General features: G+C 42.5%; 1 protein-coding gene across 1 annotated transcript in view; it reads left to right on the forward strand.

The window, feature by feature from the left end:
- Positions 1-12,243, forward strand: part of spred1 (sprouty related EVH1 domain containing 1) — a 30,168-nt gene extending 17,925 nt beyond the window's left edge. Inside the window, 3 exon segments of the mRNA XM_062440257.1 lie at positions 3,345-3,391; positions 9,686-9,841; positions 9,986-12,243. Of these exon segments, the coding sequence (XP_062296241.1) occupies positions 3,345-3,391; positions 9,686-9,841; positions 9,986-10,681 (899 nt within the window). The 3' untranslated portion in view covers positions 10,682-12,243.
- Positions 12,244-13,385: the final 1,142 nt, after the last annotated feature.

A 13,385-nucleotide genomic window follows, 5' to 3' on the forward strand; every position in this document is an offset into this window, starting at 1 on the left:
GTCTACAGCCTGTATTACTGTCTGTTTGTCACTGGCTTGTAATGGCTGACCTAGCATCTGTTCTAGGAGAGATGCATAGCGTTGATTAGCGTTGATGACTCCCCCAGCCACAACCCCCCCACCGTGCTACCTGCTCACTCACCCAAGCATGACCCCTCCTGTGTTATCTTATCAGTGCCAGCTGCCCAGATAAACTTTCTACTTCCTGTAGAGACTGGCAGGGCGAAGCCATGCCAAGACAGTGGGTGATATATGACAGAGTGAGAGGGGAGGGAGGGTTGGTAAGAAAGACTCAAAGAATGGGTGGCAACCTGAGATGGGGGAAGAGTTTTAGTCGGAAGAAGCTTGACCCGGTCGGGCTTTTATGCTGCTCAGTAAGTTTAAGGACTGGCTCAGCTTGTCTTAAAAAAAAAGCCAGTGTTTGGTTCGATCAGTGTACAGCGTCACATTCATACTTTTTTTTTTTTATGTTAAACTCGATATTACACTTGAGTGGAGTTGAGTCTCTGAGTTGAGTTAGCAGCTTTGGGTCCTGATAAGCATTATTTTTTAGTTCAGTGCCGGAGGTTGCAAAGTCATCCAATTAGCAGGAGAATCGCCAGCTCAGCAATCTGCCACCCAGCCCCATGTTACACAAGACGCTGGCTGGCTGGCTGGGGAGCTATAATCTTCTTTACTCTCTAGACCCGGGAACCCTGGGGAGCATAGAGGAGGTACAGCAGAACATATCGTAAAGGCTTATCACTGCTGGGCATCAGTTGCTTCTTGCCCACAACAGTTTATCTTGGATTTGAACTTCCTGGGCACCAGTCCACACAAATTCTAGGTGAAAGGTAATCATCAGAAACAACTGTTGAGCTGGATTTGAAAAAAGCTGTGACTCGATTTCAAAGGAGAGAGGAGAGCAAAGAATTATTGATTACTTTAAACATAACACTATATTAATCAGGTATTGGAGTTCATCCTGCGGGGCTGCTCGGTTGGTTTGAGCGTGTTGGCCCCGGCTGTAATGACATCAAAATGGTTCACATTAGAGCTGAAATGATGAGTCGGTTAATAGATCAACTGGTAGAAAAATAAATAAATGGCAACTATTGTGGTCATCAGTTTGCCAAAAAATCACTGCTTCCTGTCTCTCAAATGTGAATATTTGCTGTTTTTTCACAACCCTCTGTGATAGTATATTGAGTATTTTTCGATTTGGGACAATTTGAAAACAACACTTCTGGCTCTGAGGAGTTGTGATGGACATTTTTACAAACTTTTTATTTTTTATTTTTTTTTACACATTTTATAGATTAATTGAAAAAATTATGGCCAGAATAATCAATAATAAAGATACAAATTACAACCCTATAGTTCTCATAACAAGATGGTCTGTGGAAACATCTCTGATAGCGGGACAGTGGGATTTAAAACATTTCTGTACAGTATCCTGTCTGCCAGTAAACGCTTCAGCTCTTTCCTGTGAATGTCAGCTACAGCAGGTGATGGTGAGTTTCAGCTCCCCAGTTCTCTCTCTCTCTCTCTCTCTCTCTCTCTCTCTCTCTCTCTCTCTCTCTCTCTCTCTCTCTCCTTCCTTCCCCTGCTGTCCTTTCCTCCCTCTGTTCTCCTTTCTCTTCTGGCATCTTCTGTATTCTGCCAGTGTTGTGTAATGCCTCTCCTCAGCGCAGGCAGGCAGGTTCTTCTGTATTCCTGTTGCATCGTTCTGCTGCTGGACCACCGCGTGGATGTGTGTGGGGAGAAAAAGAGGCACGAGAAAGAGAGAGAAAATATGTTTTGCATGTGTGTATGTGTGCGCACGTGTGTGTATCAGTCTTGCAGTCCTCTGTTGCCATGGCAACGCCGGGCACATGGCTCAGGCAGCTTCGCGGGCCCAGCACTGCCAGAGTCATGCTGCAGGAAGCCTCTTTCCCTCGGTCGTGGAGAAATTCATGCACACATACACCTTTTTCTCCGTGTGATTCTGAGACACAGACACACTGACGGACAGACGGCATCTAACAGGAGGCCAGTGAAGTCTCCTGTCCTCTCTGTGGCGGAGACATCGCTGCCATGTATGGCTGCGTTGCCTCACTGAATGCAGACAGGCTGGCTGTTGCCTCAGCGCTTCAAATGAGGCCTTTAATTAAGTGAGCCTAAGTTTTAAAAAGAACCTCCTCCTGAGGCCCCAGGTACAAACAGTTTCCCCTTCATCCCAGTGGAAATGGTTTAATCGCTGTTTTGTCACAACCATAGCTGCGACCGTTTACTCATGTTTTTAAGTTTCTTTAACAGTGTATTCTTTTATCTTGAATATGCCGGCTGCTGTTGCTGCTTAATTATAGCTGGGTTAAACTACAATATTAGTTTGAATACCTGTAAAGTGATAATTACACTGAATGTGGTAACTACTGAGTTTAGATGTTTGATATTTGCATTTTTGTCATTTTGTCGTTGGATTGAATCACATGTCCTATCAGCCAGATAAATCAAAAGACCAAGAATGTAAGATTGGAGGCAAATTAAGCTAGGTAGGTCATGCATACCCATGTAGTTATATTAACGTTATGTCATATGCTGTTTGGTGCTAGTTTTCAGATTCAACACGTGATACTGTATTGAAGTATTATTTAATTGAGTACATCTATAGTAACAATATTGTCCTATAAACAACAATCTTTTCCATATGAAAGTGTCACCCTGCTTTCTGCCTTACAAACAAACACCGTCCACAGAAGCTGTTTTTATACTCTGAGGTCATGAAAAGCTGTAACACGGTCAGCCCAATACCTGAAACATAAGCTTCTGACTCCAGCATCTGCAGACGAGGTGTTTTGGATGCGGAAATGGCGCATGGCGTTTTAACCGAGGTCGGGGTTACATTATTCTACGCATCTATATTTCATTAACTTCTGTGAGCCCCACTGACACAGAGCAGCTTTCATTTCCCCCATTAGGCCACAGTCAGAGTCAGAGGAAAGCAGAAGTCTTGGCCTATTTTGGCCTTGACAAGAATCACCATTATAAACGTGTTAGCTTATGACAGTGAAATAGATTTGATGAATACAAAGTGGAAATGTATCTTTTGGTTTCATGTGTTTGTGCAAGGAAGTGAATGGAAGGGGATTTCTCTGGTGGACTGTGAGCTTGTGTATTGTACAAAAACCTGATTCTACATGTTAGGAATACCCCTGGTGTTTGAATGAAGAGGTTTTTATTGAGATGTTATATAAATCATGTGCTGTTATTTTATTGTTTGAGGCCTGTTGTGGCTCATTGACTGTATGTATGCTATCTGCTATTAAGTGGATAAGATGACCACGCCTAATGTTTTTCTCTTCTGTGTTCTTCCTGTCTTCCAGGTTGTCGGTCGTTTGGGGAAGGGGATATTCCTGAGGATGGACTACCGGTGAGTGAGATCAAAGCTGAGAGGTTCTGGCTAACAATTTTTGAAGAAAATGTGTGTTGTTGGTGTGTGAGCAAGTTTCTCTTCTTGTAGAGTTTAAGAATCTTTCATAATACATGTTTGTTAGAAAATGCCCAACAGTGTTTGACATGTATCTGTCTATAAATAACACTTGTGTACATGTGATGTAGGTTTTTATGAAGTCATATTTATTGCTCCACTCTCCTCTACCATTGTAGAGGAGGCAAGTCATAGCTAGAACCAGAGCCATATGTTTTGAGCCCTGATGTGTCCCAGCCAGGCGCTGACACCTGCCTTTGTTTTCTAACAGTTGTTCTTAGAGATTTACAGGTGTTTAACCAGTGCCAGCCAGACCCTGGGGTGAAGCTGGGTGTTGGCCAGCAAATGTGCTAGAGCAGGCTTAGCCGTCTCTATCATTCCACCTTGGTAGCTGTCATTCTTTTTACAGTTGATGCCGATATAATAACTATTGCCTCAGGTGCCAATTGTTCAAAGGCAGCTTGGTAAAAATGCTCTGCGATTTTAATGTTATCCAACCTGCGTGTGTTTCTTCATGTGTGGGGCCTCCTTTCTGTTGACAGGGTGAACCCTTCCATGGTGCATGTTAAGTATTGTATGCATTTGCCCTGTTCCCGGGCATGTGGCACTCTATTGACTATCAACATATGTGGTTAAGAATGCTGTGTTCTCTGTAGTGGAGACAGCCAGCAGGGATATAGTTCAAACTTACACACCCATGTTCATTTGTTTTAGATATCAGGCCTGTTACAGAACGTCAGTCACCTGTTCTACATCTGATTGCAAAGTAGGTGAAAAGTTTATGGGAGGAAGGGCAGTTCTTCTAAAAGCACCGTTGAGTTACCAGAAATTTAGAAACTTCAGCGCGTTGTACTGCAGTCCAATATAACAGTCCTGCAATAAGTGCTACCTTTGTGAAACTTAATTAAATGCTGTTATCACAGTGTCAGAGATGTGTTTATTAAACTCTGGTAATTGTAGTTTGTGGTTTAAGCAAATATACAACCTCAAAATGTACTGCACCACTGAGTGAACACGGAAACAACTAAAATAGTAGCTTCAACTATATAGTTAATAGTAGCTGGGCTGTTGTATTGCGTCGCATGTTGTTTCTTGTTTTTGACCTTTCCAGTTTTAATATGTGGACTTCATAGTACTTTCCAGGGGCTTGTCATCACTTTTGGACACCCCCCCCCCCCTTCCTATTATCTGACACCCTGAATGAGCATTGAAGGAGGGAGCTGCGTTCCTGTTCCTGTGGAGAAGTTCCTCTTTAAGGAATCAGCCTGAACATACAGGAAATCCAATGGCACCACTGTTGCTAGGCAGCAGGGGGGAGAGGGGGGGTAGAAGGGGGTGTTCACAAGGTTCAGTGAGTGAGCCACCAAGGGTGTCACCATGGTGATTTGGCACCCGAATGTTGCGGTCGGAGACCTGGGCTACAGAGAAAGAGAAGTGAACCAGTGGCAAGTGCTGCAGCCACAGAACTAGCAAAATACCACCACAGCACAAGGTGTGACATTAGCAACTGTGCTGCTTTATTCTCCATCATAAAGTCACACCACTGTTTGTACTGATGCCTTAATACAGTATCAGCTCTTTAATCAAACACAGGCTCATGAAGGAATATATACATTTCTATGTTCAGGTTTTAAGTTTGTTTTATTGATGCGCACCTTTTACCAATTGCTGTTAATGAGATTACCTTACGTAATAAAGTTTAAATAACAATAAATTAAAAAAAGTAGATCTTCCCTGAGTAGCTGTGACATTGTCTAGAAAATGCATGAGTCTCATCAGCATGAGAGGTCACCACCAAGCATTGTTTAGTGATTAGATTCAGACATCTCTAGAAAATCTCTTAAGTATGTGAAATGACTGGAATTCATGATAGCCTTGGGTTATTTCAAGCATTTGAATGATGTGTGTGTGTGTGTGTGTGTGTGTGTGTGTGTGTGTGTGTGTGTGTGTGTGTGTGTGTGTGTGTGTGTGTGTGTGTGTGTGTGTGTGTGTGTGTGTGTGTGTGTGTGTGTCAGTGTGTGTGTGTCAGTGTGTGTGTGTCAGTGTGTGTGTGTCAATGTACATGCATTCGCAATGGTCTTCTCCACCCACATCCTGCCCACTGAGGCTCAGCACCCACTTGTATGCCCTTCACAAGCAGATCACATTCTTCCTCTCACTCAGAGAGACACACACACACACACACACACAGTATGCACATGTAACATATTTTACCCATTAAAAAAAAACAAAAAACAAAAAAAGAAAAGTGGTTGCACAACACCCTCACTCAGCTGTGATGACCCAGTGCCAGGAATTATGTTGTACCACCGCAGTCCTTCCGCTAGTACAAAGTAAAACGCATTTTTTTCGAATGCCACAGGAAAACATCCGCTTCTAATTTAGTGCTGGCAGGAAGTTTTCTCTTATCAGTTTAGTACACAGAGGTTTTGTTGGCCAGTTGATTTTTACAGCCTGACTCGCAGACCAGAAATGTTCAGGCTGGTTTGGTGTGGGTTGATAGGGTTCCATAAAACGCCACGGAGCCAGGTAGAAGAGTGGTTTAAAGGAATTGTTGTACATTTTGGGAAATACTCTTCTTGTTCTGCTTTGCTGCTTTGAGTTAGATGAGAAGATAGATAAGCACTGCAACTGCCCACTGCTTTGTCCAAAACTCACAAATTAACACATTATATCTTCATTTTCATCCATTCAAAAACCAGTGTAAAAAATACAACAATTTGTGTTATGGACTGTTTCTTGAATGGGCACACTGACTTCACGTTGACCTCAAGGTGGAGCCAAGTATCCGAACTCCCTCAATGTTGCTTTTTAGCACTTTGGTTTTTGTATGGCTCAAACAAATTAGATATAATTAGTGAGCTGTAGCAGTGCTGGAGGGCAGAAGCCAATCATCTTCTAACCGCACTTTCATATTTAGTGTACAGACATGAGAGTGGTATCGATCCTCTCGTCATAGCAAGAAAGTATGTTTCCCAAAATGTCAAAATCCATACATGGAGAGTAGCCTAGAACGTGGCTGTACTGCTTTGATTTTAAGTTAACAAGATCCAGAGATAAGGACTACTCATGATTTGCCTCATTTATGCTAAGACTTATTTCTAGATTGCAAGAAACAGATATGACAAACTCGCACTCTGTTCTTTTTTCTTCTTTTCCATCTTTAATGCAGAAACTTGCACAAATTCTCTCCCTGTAGATTTTCAGTATGTAGCCAGACCCCAGCCTTCCCTGTCCTGAGCCCCTGTGCCTTTGAGGGTGGAAGAGCATGGATCCCTGATGTTGGTGTGGGTCCAGGTTGCCCCTGACTCCCCCCCCATCTCTCCCCTCCTCTCCTCCCTCACCCAGCCACAGCTCTAGGGTCAAAAACAGCTCTAGGTTGGCCCCCACTTGAGCTGGGAAGCAAAAGACTGGTTCCAAATTACAACCAAATCCAAAATGCTAAGAAAGAGGTACCCATTTAAAAAAAAAAAACTGAATTCCAGCACAACAGCTTTTTGATGCATGCATGGCTAACATCATCTTCAGTAGTGAAAGATTGACATTGTTTAAAAGTGTGGCTTCACTTTATTTAAAAAAAATGACGAGGCAAAGTGCAGTAATGTGGGAAGATAATTAGCTATAAGTCGGGTTGCACAACAAACGTGACAAAACATTTAAGGCAGCACTGCATCGATTGAAAACAGTCGTCTAGCCCGAGTGTGTCATTAGCCAGCAAAAGCACCTTCAGTAGCTTCAGTGATACTGCTGCGACAAACTGTAACATACCCTCTAGTTCTAGCATTTTGCCCCTATTGCTTGGAGAGACTAGCTGCTTTCAGTATTTCATGTGAAACACACAGTGACCAGCAGCTATGTATTTTGTGCTTTTCGTGTTTTTCATTGCAGGGATAAACGAGTAAGGAAAAACTAGCACAATGTTTTGCTATAGCTTTATTTTCTGGAGTGTTTTTTTTTCCAGCCTTGTTGACTTACATGATGAGTTTATTTCCGTTTCACATCAGCAATGCTTCATAGAACGACAAAATCTGTCTTACAATAGGAACCCTACTGCTACCTTTTTGAGTCCTTTTTCACGAGTGTGCAAAGACCACCACATCCACAAGAATATTTATATACTGACTGGATCATACGTTTTTATTGTATGTATTTACTTAATTTTAATGAAACAATAAGTCAAAGTAAAAGGTTAAAAGAATAAAGATATTTTTGTTATCTAAACATTTTACCTCTTTTTTTTTTAGTTTTTTTTTTTACACCGTATTGACATTCAAATTGTGAATCAATAAGAACCAGAATCGATAAAATCCAAACGATACCCAGCCCTAGCCCCCACACATGCCTTTGAATGGTGGGGCTTAGGCAAGCGCTTTAAAAGGAAGCCCAAGTCTGTTTCCCATTTCGCCCCCCCACCTCTCCACCCCTCGCTCTTTTCTCTTTCTCTCACATACACACACAGCTGTCATCTGGCTTTTTAAGTTCTGTGCTGCATTTCTCCAGCTGGAGCTGGTTTATGACATTCCCTCGGCAGACTCTTTGGCCTCTCGCTCTCTTTCTCTTCTCTCTTCTCTCTCTCTATCTCTCTTTCTCTCTCTCTCTCTCTTACACACTCTCACACACACACACACACACAAATACAACACAAGCTAATTTTTTCCTGTTCTGTTCTTTCTCTTCTCTCCCTCCACTGTCTCCTATTCCTCACATTCCCCTGCAGACGCTGTGGATGTGTGTTACACCACTTGGTATGTTTGGAGGCAAAAGAAGGAGCAAAGTCACACATACACACACCATGTGTTAGCAGTCTAGAGGGGTGGAAGGGGGGGCAAGTGGAGGAGGAGAGAGAGAAAGAAAAAAGAAGAGAAAGAGAGGGAAAAAAAAGTCAAAGGAAGCATCTCTTAGCAACCACAGGACAGTAATTACTGTAGCAGCAGCTGGGAGCAAACCAGATTTCCGCTGTGCGTTAAAGCACTGGCGTGGGCTACTTTACACACGGCACTGACTAACCAGAGCCAGCAGCCTCCTCCACACGCAGAGCAGAGAGAGAGAGAGAGGGTGGGAGGAGGAGAGGAGGACTAACCCTGCCTTGATGAGGTCGGGGTGTGTGTGGGAAAGAGGGACAGCTAGCCAGTGTGAACAAGGCTTGAATATGGTTGGATCAGGATTTGAACGGCGTGTGTCCATGTTTGTAAATTTCTGTGGGACTTGAAAAGAGGAATAACACTGAAGACTTTTATTTTAAAGGGGTTTTTTTTGGATAATTTTCCTGACATAAAAAGACAATATTTGCATATAAAGCACTTGTATGAATTGATGAATTATGACATTTTCAATATAATCAACCTTAATTCATAGTTTTATATCATTTTCATTCAAGATGTGATGTTTGTTGCACGAAAAAGCTGGAAGTTGCTCAGATGTTGTACTGACATCATGCTGGACCTAAAATATAATCATGAAGGTCTTGATGTGATAACTGACTATCCTCCCCCATCTCTCATCACCTCTGTACGCATGAATCATGAAATGGCCATCACTTTTTATTTTGTTGCCATGAGTAATGAAGTATTATATTATTTCTATTGAAGCTATAAGTATTTATTTCTGTGAATGTGTAGAAATATGCGTTGCTGTACTTAAAAACTACTTGATGCTGTCTGTAGTATTCACAAGTTGTTATTTATAGACATCTCTTCCTGATTGATGTCAACAGTGAGCTTCTCCTCTTTATAGTTCTGACATTATTTGGCATTCACCTTGCAGGGTTTCCGACATTTCTTTCCTTTTTTTAAACATTTTTTATTCACATGTGTAAGCGCCTCCTTCTTTTTAGGCCCGTGTTTGTAGATTTTGCATCAGTTAAAATGTTTGTGGGAACACATGCAAGGCTGATGGGAACTCTGAGTTCTTAACAGAAGGGCCTTGAGTCATCACCACACAGCACACTCATTTGGCCAAGTGTAGGTGCGGGATGCCCTCTGGTGGTGGCACACACACACACACACACACTACACACCCCGAGTCAAAACGGTTGCTGAATTGATCCAGTAGTGAAATGGTAACACAGGATGTTAGAATGACAGTTAATGCCAGAAAACCAAGTATGTTTTTTATGATACTACTGGCTTTTCTTTCAAGTATGTCCTTTTGAGGAATTTGAAGGGAGGGAAAGTTAAGATGTAGTTTAATTTTTTACGTATCTCCTAATTTACCTATTTGTTTTCTGTATTTCTCCAGGTGTGTGATGAGCCTCCTTCCATCTGTACACCAATGAAAGAGCCCTTCTCTCCCCTGAACAACGTTGTCTCCACCGAGCCATTCAGGGGCTGCTACGTCCGCGCCCAGCCCTTCGACGAGTTCCCCTCTAGCAACCGCCGCTACCTGCCTCCACAGGTCCGCCTTTTCTCGACACATCTCTAACATCTGACCTACGCACTCCTTAAAAAAACGATTTAAAATAATGTCTTTAACATAGTTACTACCACCACATGTTGTGTTGTTGTCGGCCACTGATTCTCAGTTTTCCCTTTTTTGAAGGTTTCTAAATCTACTCGTCATGTCAGCTTTCACATGGACGATGAGGAGATCGTTCGCATCAACCCACGCAAAGACGTGCTCATCCGCGGCTATGAGGACTACCGTCACCCTGTCATGTGGAAACAGGAGGCTGACCGCGAGGACCTGGACTTCCCCACCGCCTTTCACAAACTGGACAGTAAGAAGTGCGAGTACCTCTTCCCCGATGGTCCTGGTGGGGACTCCCACTCTGGCCCTGGTATGGGCATTGGAACAGGTATGGGGCTGGGTCTGGGCAAGGACACAGCCATCAAGACTCAGCCCTCCCCCCTGCTCAAGTCCAAGAAGGGCCGACGGCGACGAGAGGACGGGGAGCGTTCGCGCTGCATCTACTGTCGAGAGATGTTCAACCATGAAGACAACTGGCGGGGGCAGTGCCAAGACGCCCCCGACCCCATCAAGCAGTGCATCTACAAAGTCAGCTGCATGCTGTGCGCTGAGAGCATGCTGTACCACTGCATGTCCGACTCTGAGGGCGACTTCTCAGACCCCTGCTCGTGTGACACATCTGACGAGCAGTTCTGCCTACGCTGGCTGGCCCTGGTGGCACTCTCCTTCATCGCGCCCTGTATGTGCTGCTACCTGCCTCTGCGCGCCTGCCACCACTGTGGCGAGGCCTGCCGCTGCTGTGGGGGCAAGCACAAGGCTGCGGGGTGACCTTACGCCGGACACTGGGACACCCTCAAAGCTAGCTAACACAGGAAGTGGATAAAAGCGGAAAATTAAAAGCCGGCATCCTTTTTTCATTCCCCTCTCAGACGGGGTGATATTGTTGATCCCCAGCTCTGAGGGCTTTTGGAGATTTCAGTTTGTGTTTGTCGCCGACAAGCAGCAGTGGAGGACAAACCATATGCTTTGTGGGAGCTCTGGGCATCAAGCTAAGTTCAGGAGCTTAATCTGGGGAGGAGAATAGGAGAAGGAGTTAAGATTAATAGACTTGGAGATGTTACTAAACACACCTGTACACGTACACACACACACGAACACACACGCAAACACACCTCTCTCTCTCACATTCACACTCATGCATTGACAAAGCCAGGCCACAAATGTCAGAACTGTACTACGAGTAATGTGTAACTTTATGAAGGAAAATTGTCTTTTGTACAGAGAGCGACAAGTTAATGACAAAAAAAAAGAAAACAAAACTATTCTGCGTTCAGAAAAAATACTTGCTGTTTGAGTATGCTAAAAGGGATATGTTATTTGCTTTTGTGAATTTTCAGTTGGGTAACAGTGGCCTTTCCTTCATGGCTTCAACATTTGCTGACAATGTAATTACTAGACAGAGAAAAGTGCACTAGAAACGGTATTTTCCCCCAGAGTAAAGGTAACCCTCTCAAATTGATGTGGTACATTAACCACCATATTTTAGCATAATTTTAACATTTGAGAGATGTTGCTGTGGTGGATGTATGGCCAACTTATTCCTTGTTTTCCTTTCAATCGAATGTTAAACTAAAAAAAAAAAAAAAAGTAACAGTTTGTTCTTGGTACAGCTTGGCATAACTTTTGATATCTAGAAGATGTTAAAAGGATTACCTCGTCTTTCTCAAGGTGATTTAGACCATTTGATTGCATTCCAAAATAAAGGGATTGATTCCATGATTTGAAGGGAAAAAATGGTAACGACTTTACCATGCTGACTTCCCTGAAAAAATAGTTTTTCCAGGCCACAATGAAAAAAAAAAAAAACTATCAGAACCTCTTGAACCATTTTAATTGAAACCGGTACATGACAATTTCATTCAGTTTGAGTCCAGTTATTTACTGCTGTAGTGAAATTGGTGTTTTGTTTCTTCATTGTTATTTTCCTGCTCATTTTATAATTATTTGTGAAACAAAGGCTGAAAATGTTGCTCAACCAGCAAGTTTTGTTTTGGTGAGTAAGGGGTTGCAATGCTTCTTGGTTAAATAATGAGGCACTTAAATTAGGCAATTCTTTGATTGAGAATCCCTCAGATTTTGGAATTAGTCTGTACATAAACTTCACTAATTTAACATCCGATTTGGCGTCTTTAAAGCACTGCTCTCCAAGCTTTGGTTGCAGCACCCTCTCCAAATTCCCATGTTTGTCCCACAATCAGTTTTTTTTTTTTCGTTTTTTTTCTTAATCCTGTCTAAGTGTAGTATTATGTTGTTCTTTTAAAAGTTAGTCCACTCCTTCCGTGTGTCTTCATTTAACAGGTCCTGAATGAATGCGTTTCAGGAATGCTGAGTATCTTAGCTATTAAAAAAAACACATAGAGATGTTTGTGTGTGTGTGTGTGACTGTGTGTGTGTCTGTGTGCGTTTGCGTGCATAGGTCTTCATATGCATTGGTGATTTGATGTTGTGTAACATCACCACTGACTATGTGAATAAGGCTTTGACGTCTTGACAGCACTGACCAGCATCCTGTTTCCCGTCTTTGTCTGTGTGCAAAGAAATGATCAAACTTTTAAAGGAATAGTTTGTCATTTTGGGAGAAATCAGCTTATTCACTTTCTGTCTGCGAGTTAGATTGGAAAATCAGTATCATTCTCATGTCTGTACTTTCAACATGTGGCTGGAGCCATCAGCAGATTAGCTTAGCTTAACCTAAGGAGTAGAAACAGGGGGACACGGCTAGCCTGGCTCCAAAGCACAGGCACCTTTAAAGCTCACTAATTAACTCTTTATATCAAGTTTGTTTAATCCATATAAAATTACAGTAGGATGTGTAAAAATGACAATTTCCTGTTTTACAGCACTGTTTATTGGAGGGCTTAGGAAGGGCTTGAGGTTGCCAGGAAACCAGCAAAGCTTCCAGGAAGTTAATGTGCCTGACAAAAGAAATAGTCCCACACATAACACAAATCTCAGTTTTATACTTTGGTTATTGTTTGAATTAAAAATGAGATACAGCTTGTTAGTGAACTTTAGAGTTGCTGATAGGCAGATTTAAACTAGCTGTCTCCATTTGATTCCAGTCTTTTTACCAAGCTAACTGATAGCTGCTGGCTCCAGCTGTGTATTTAGAGCACAGATATCAGAGCGGTATCAATCTCTGCATCGAACTCTCAGCAAGAAAAAAAATAGGAATATTACCCTAAAAATGACAAACTTTGCTTTAAAGATTCTTGGGAAACAGGGATTAGACAGACTGTAAACCAGAGTTGAACTGTGTTTGAAACCCATTTCCCACCTGAAAGAGCAAAAAATGTCAAATTTAACATCATGCTCACAAAACTGTTGTCGAAATGTTTCCTAACCAAGGCATTGGCTTGTTTTAAATGAATGCTTATTGTAATAGACCTCAGTTTATAACAGCAGAACATCCATGTGCTGTAACTAACAGATATGCATATCTTCTCACCTCCTGTCACTCCTGGTGGTACCT

The sequence above is a fragment of the Scomber scombrus genome, chromosome 19, assembly GCF_963691925.1.
Source record: "Scomber scombrus chromosome 19, fScoSco1.1, whole genome shotgun sequence".
Taxonomy (NCBI): domain Eukaryota; kingdom Metazoa; phylum Chordata; class Actinopteri; order Scombriformes; family Scombridae; genus Scomber; species Scomber scombrus.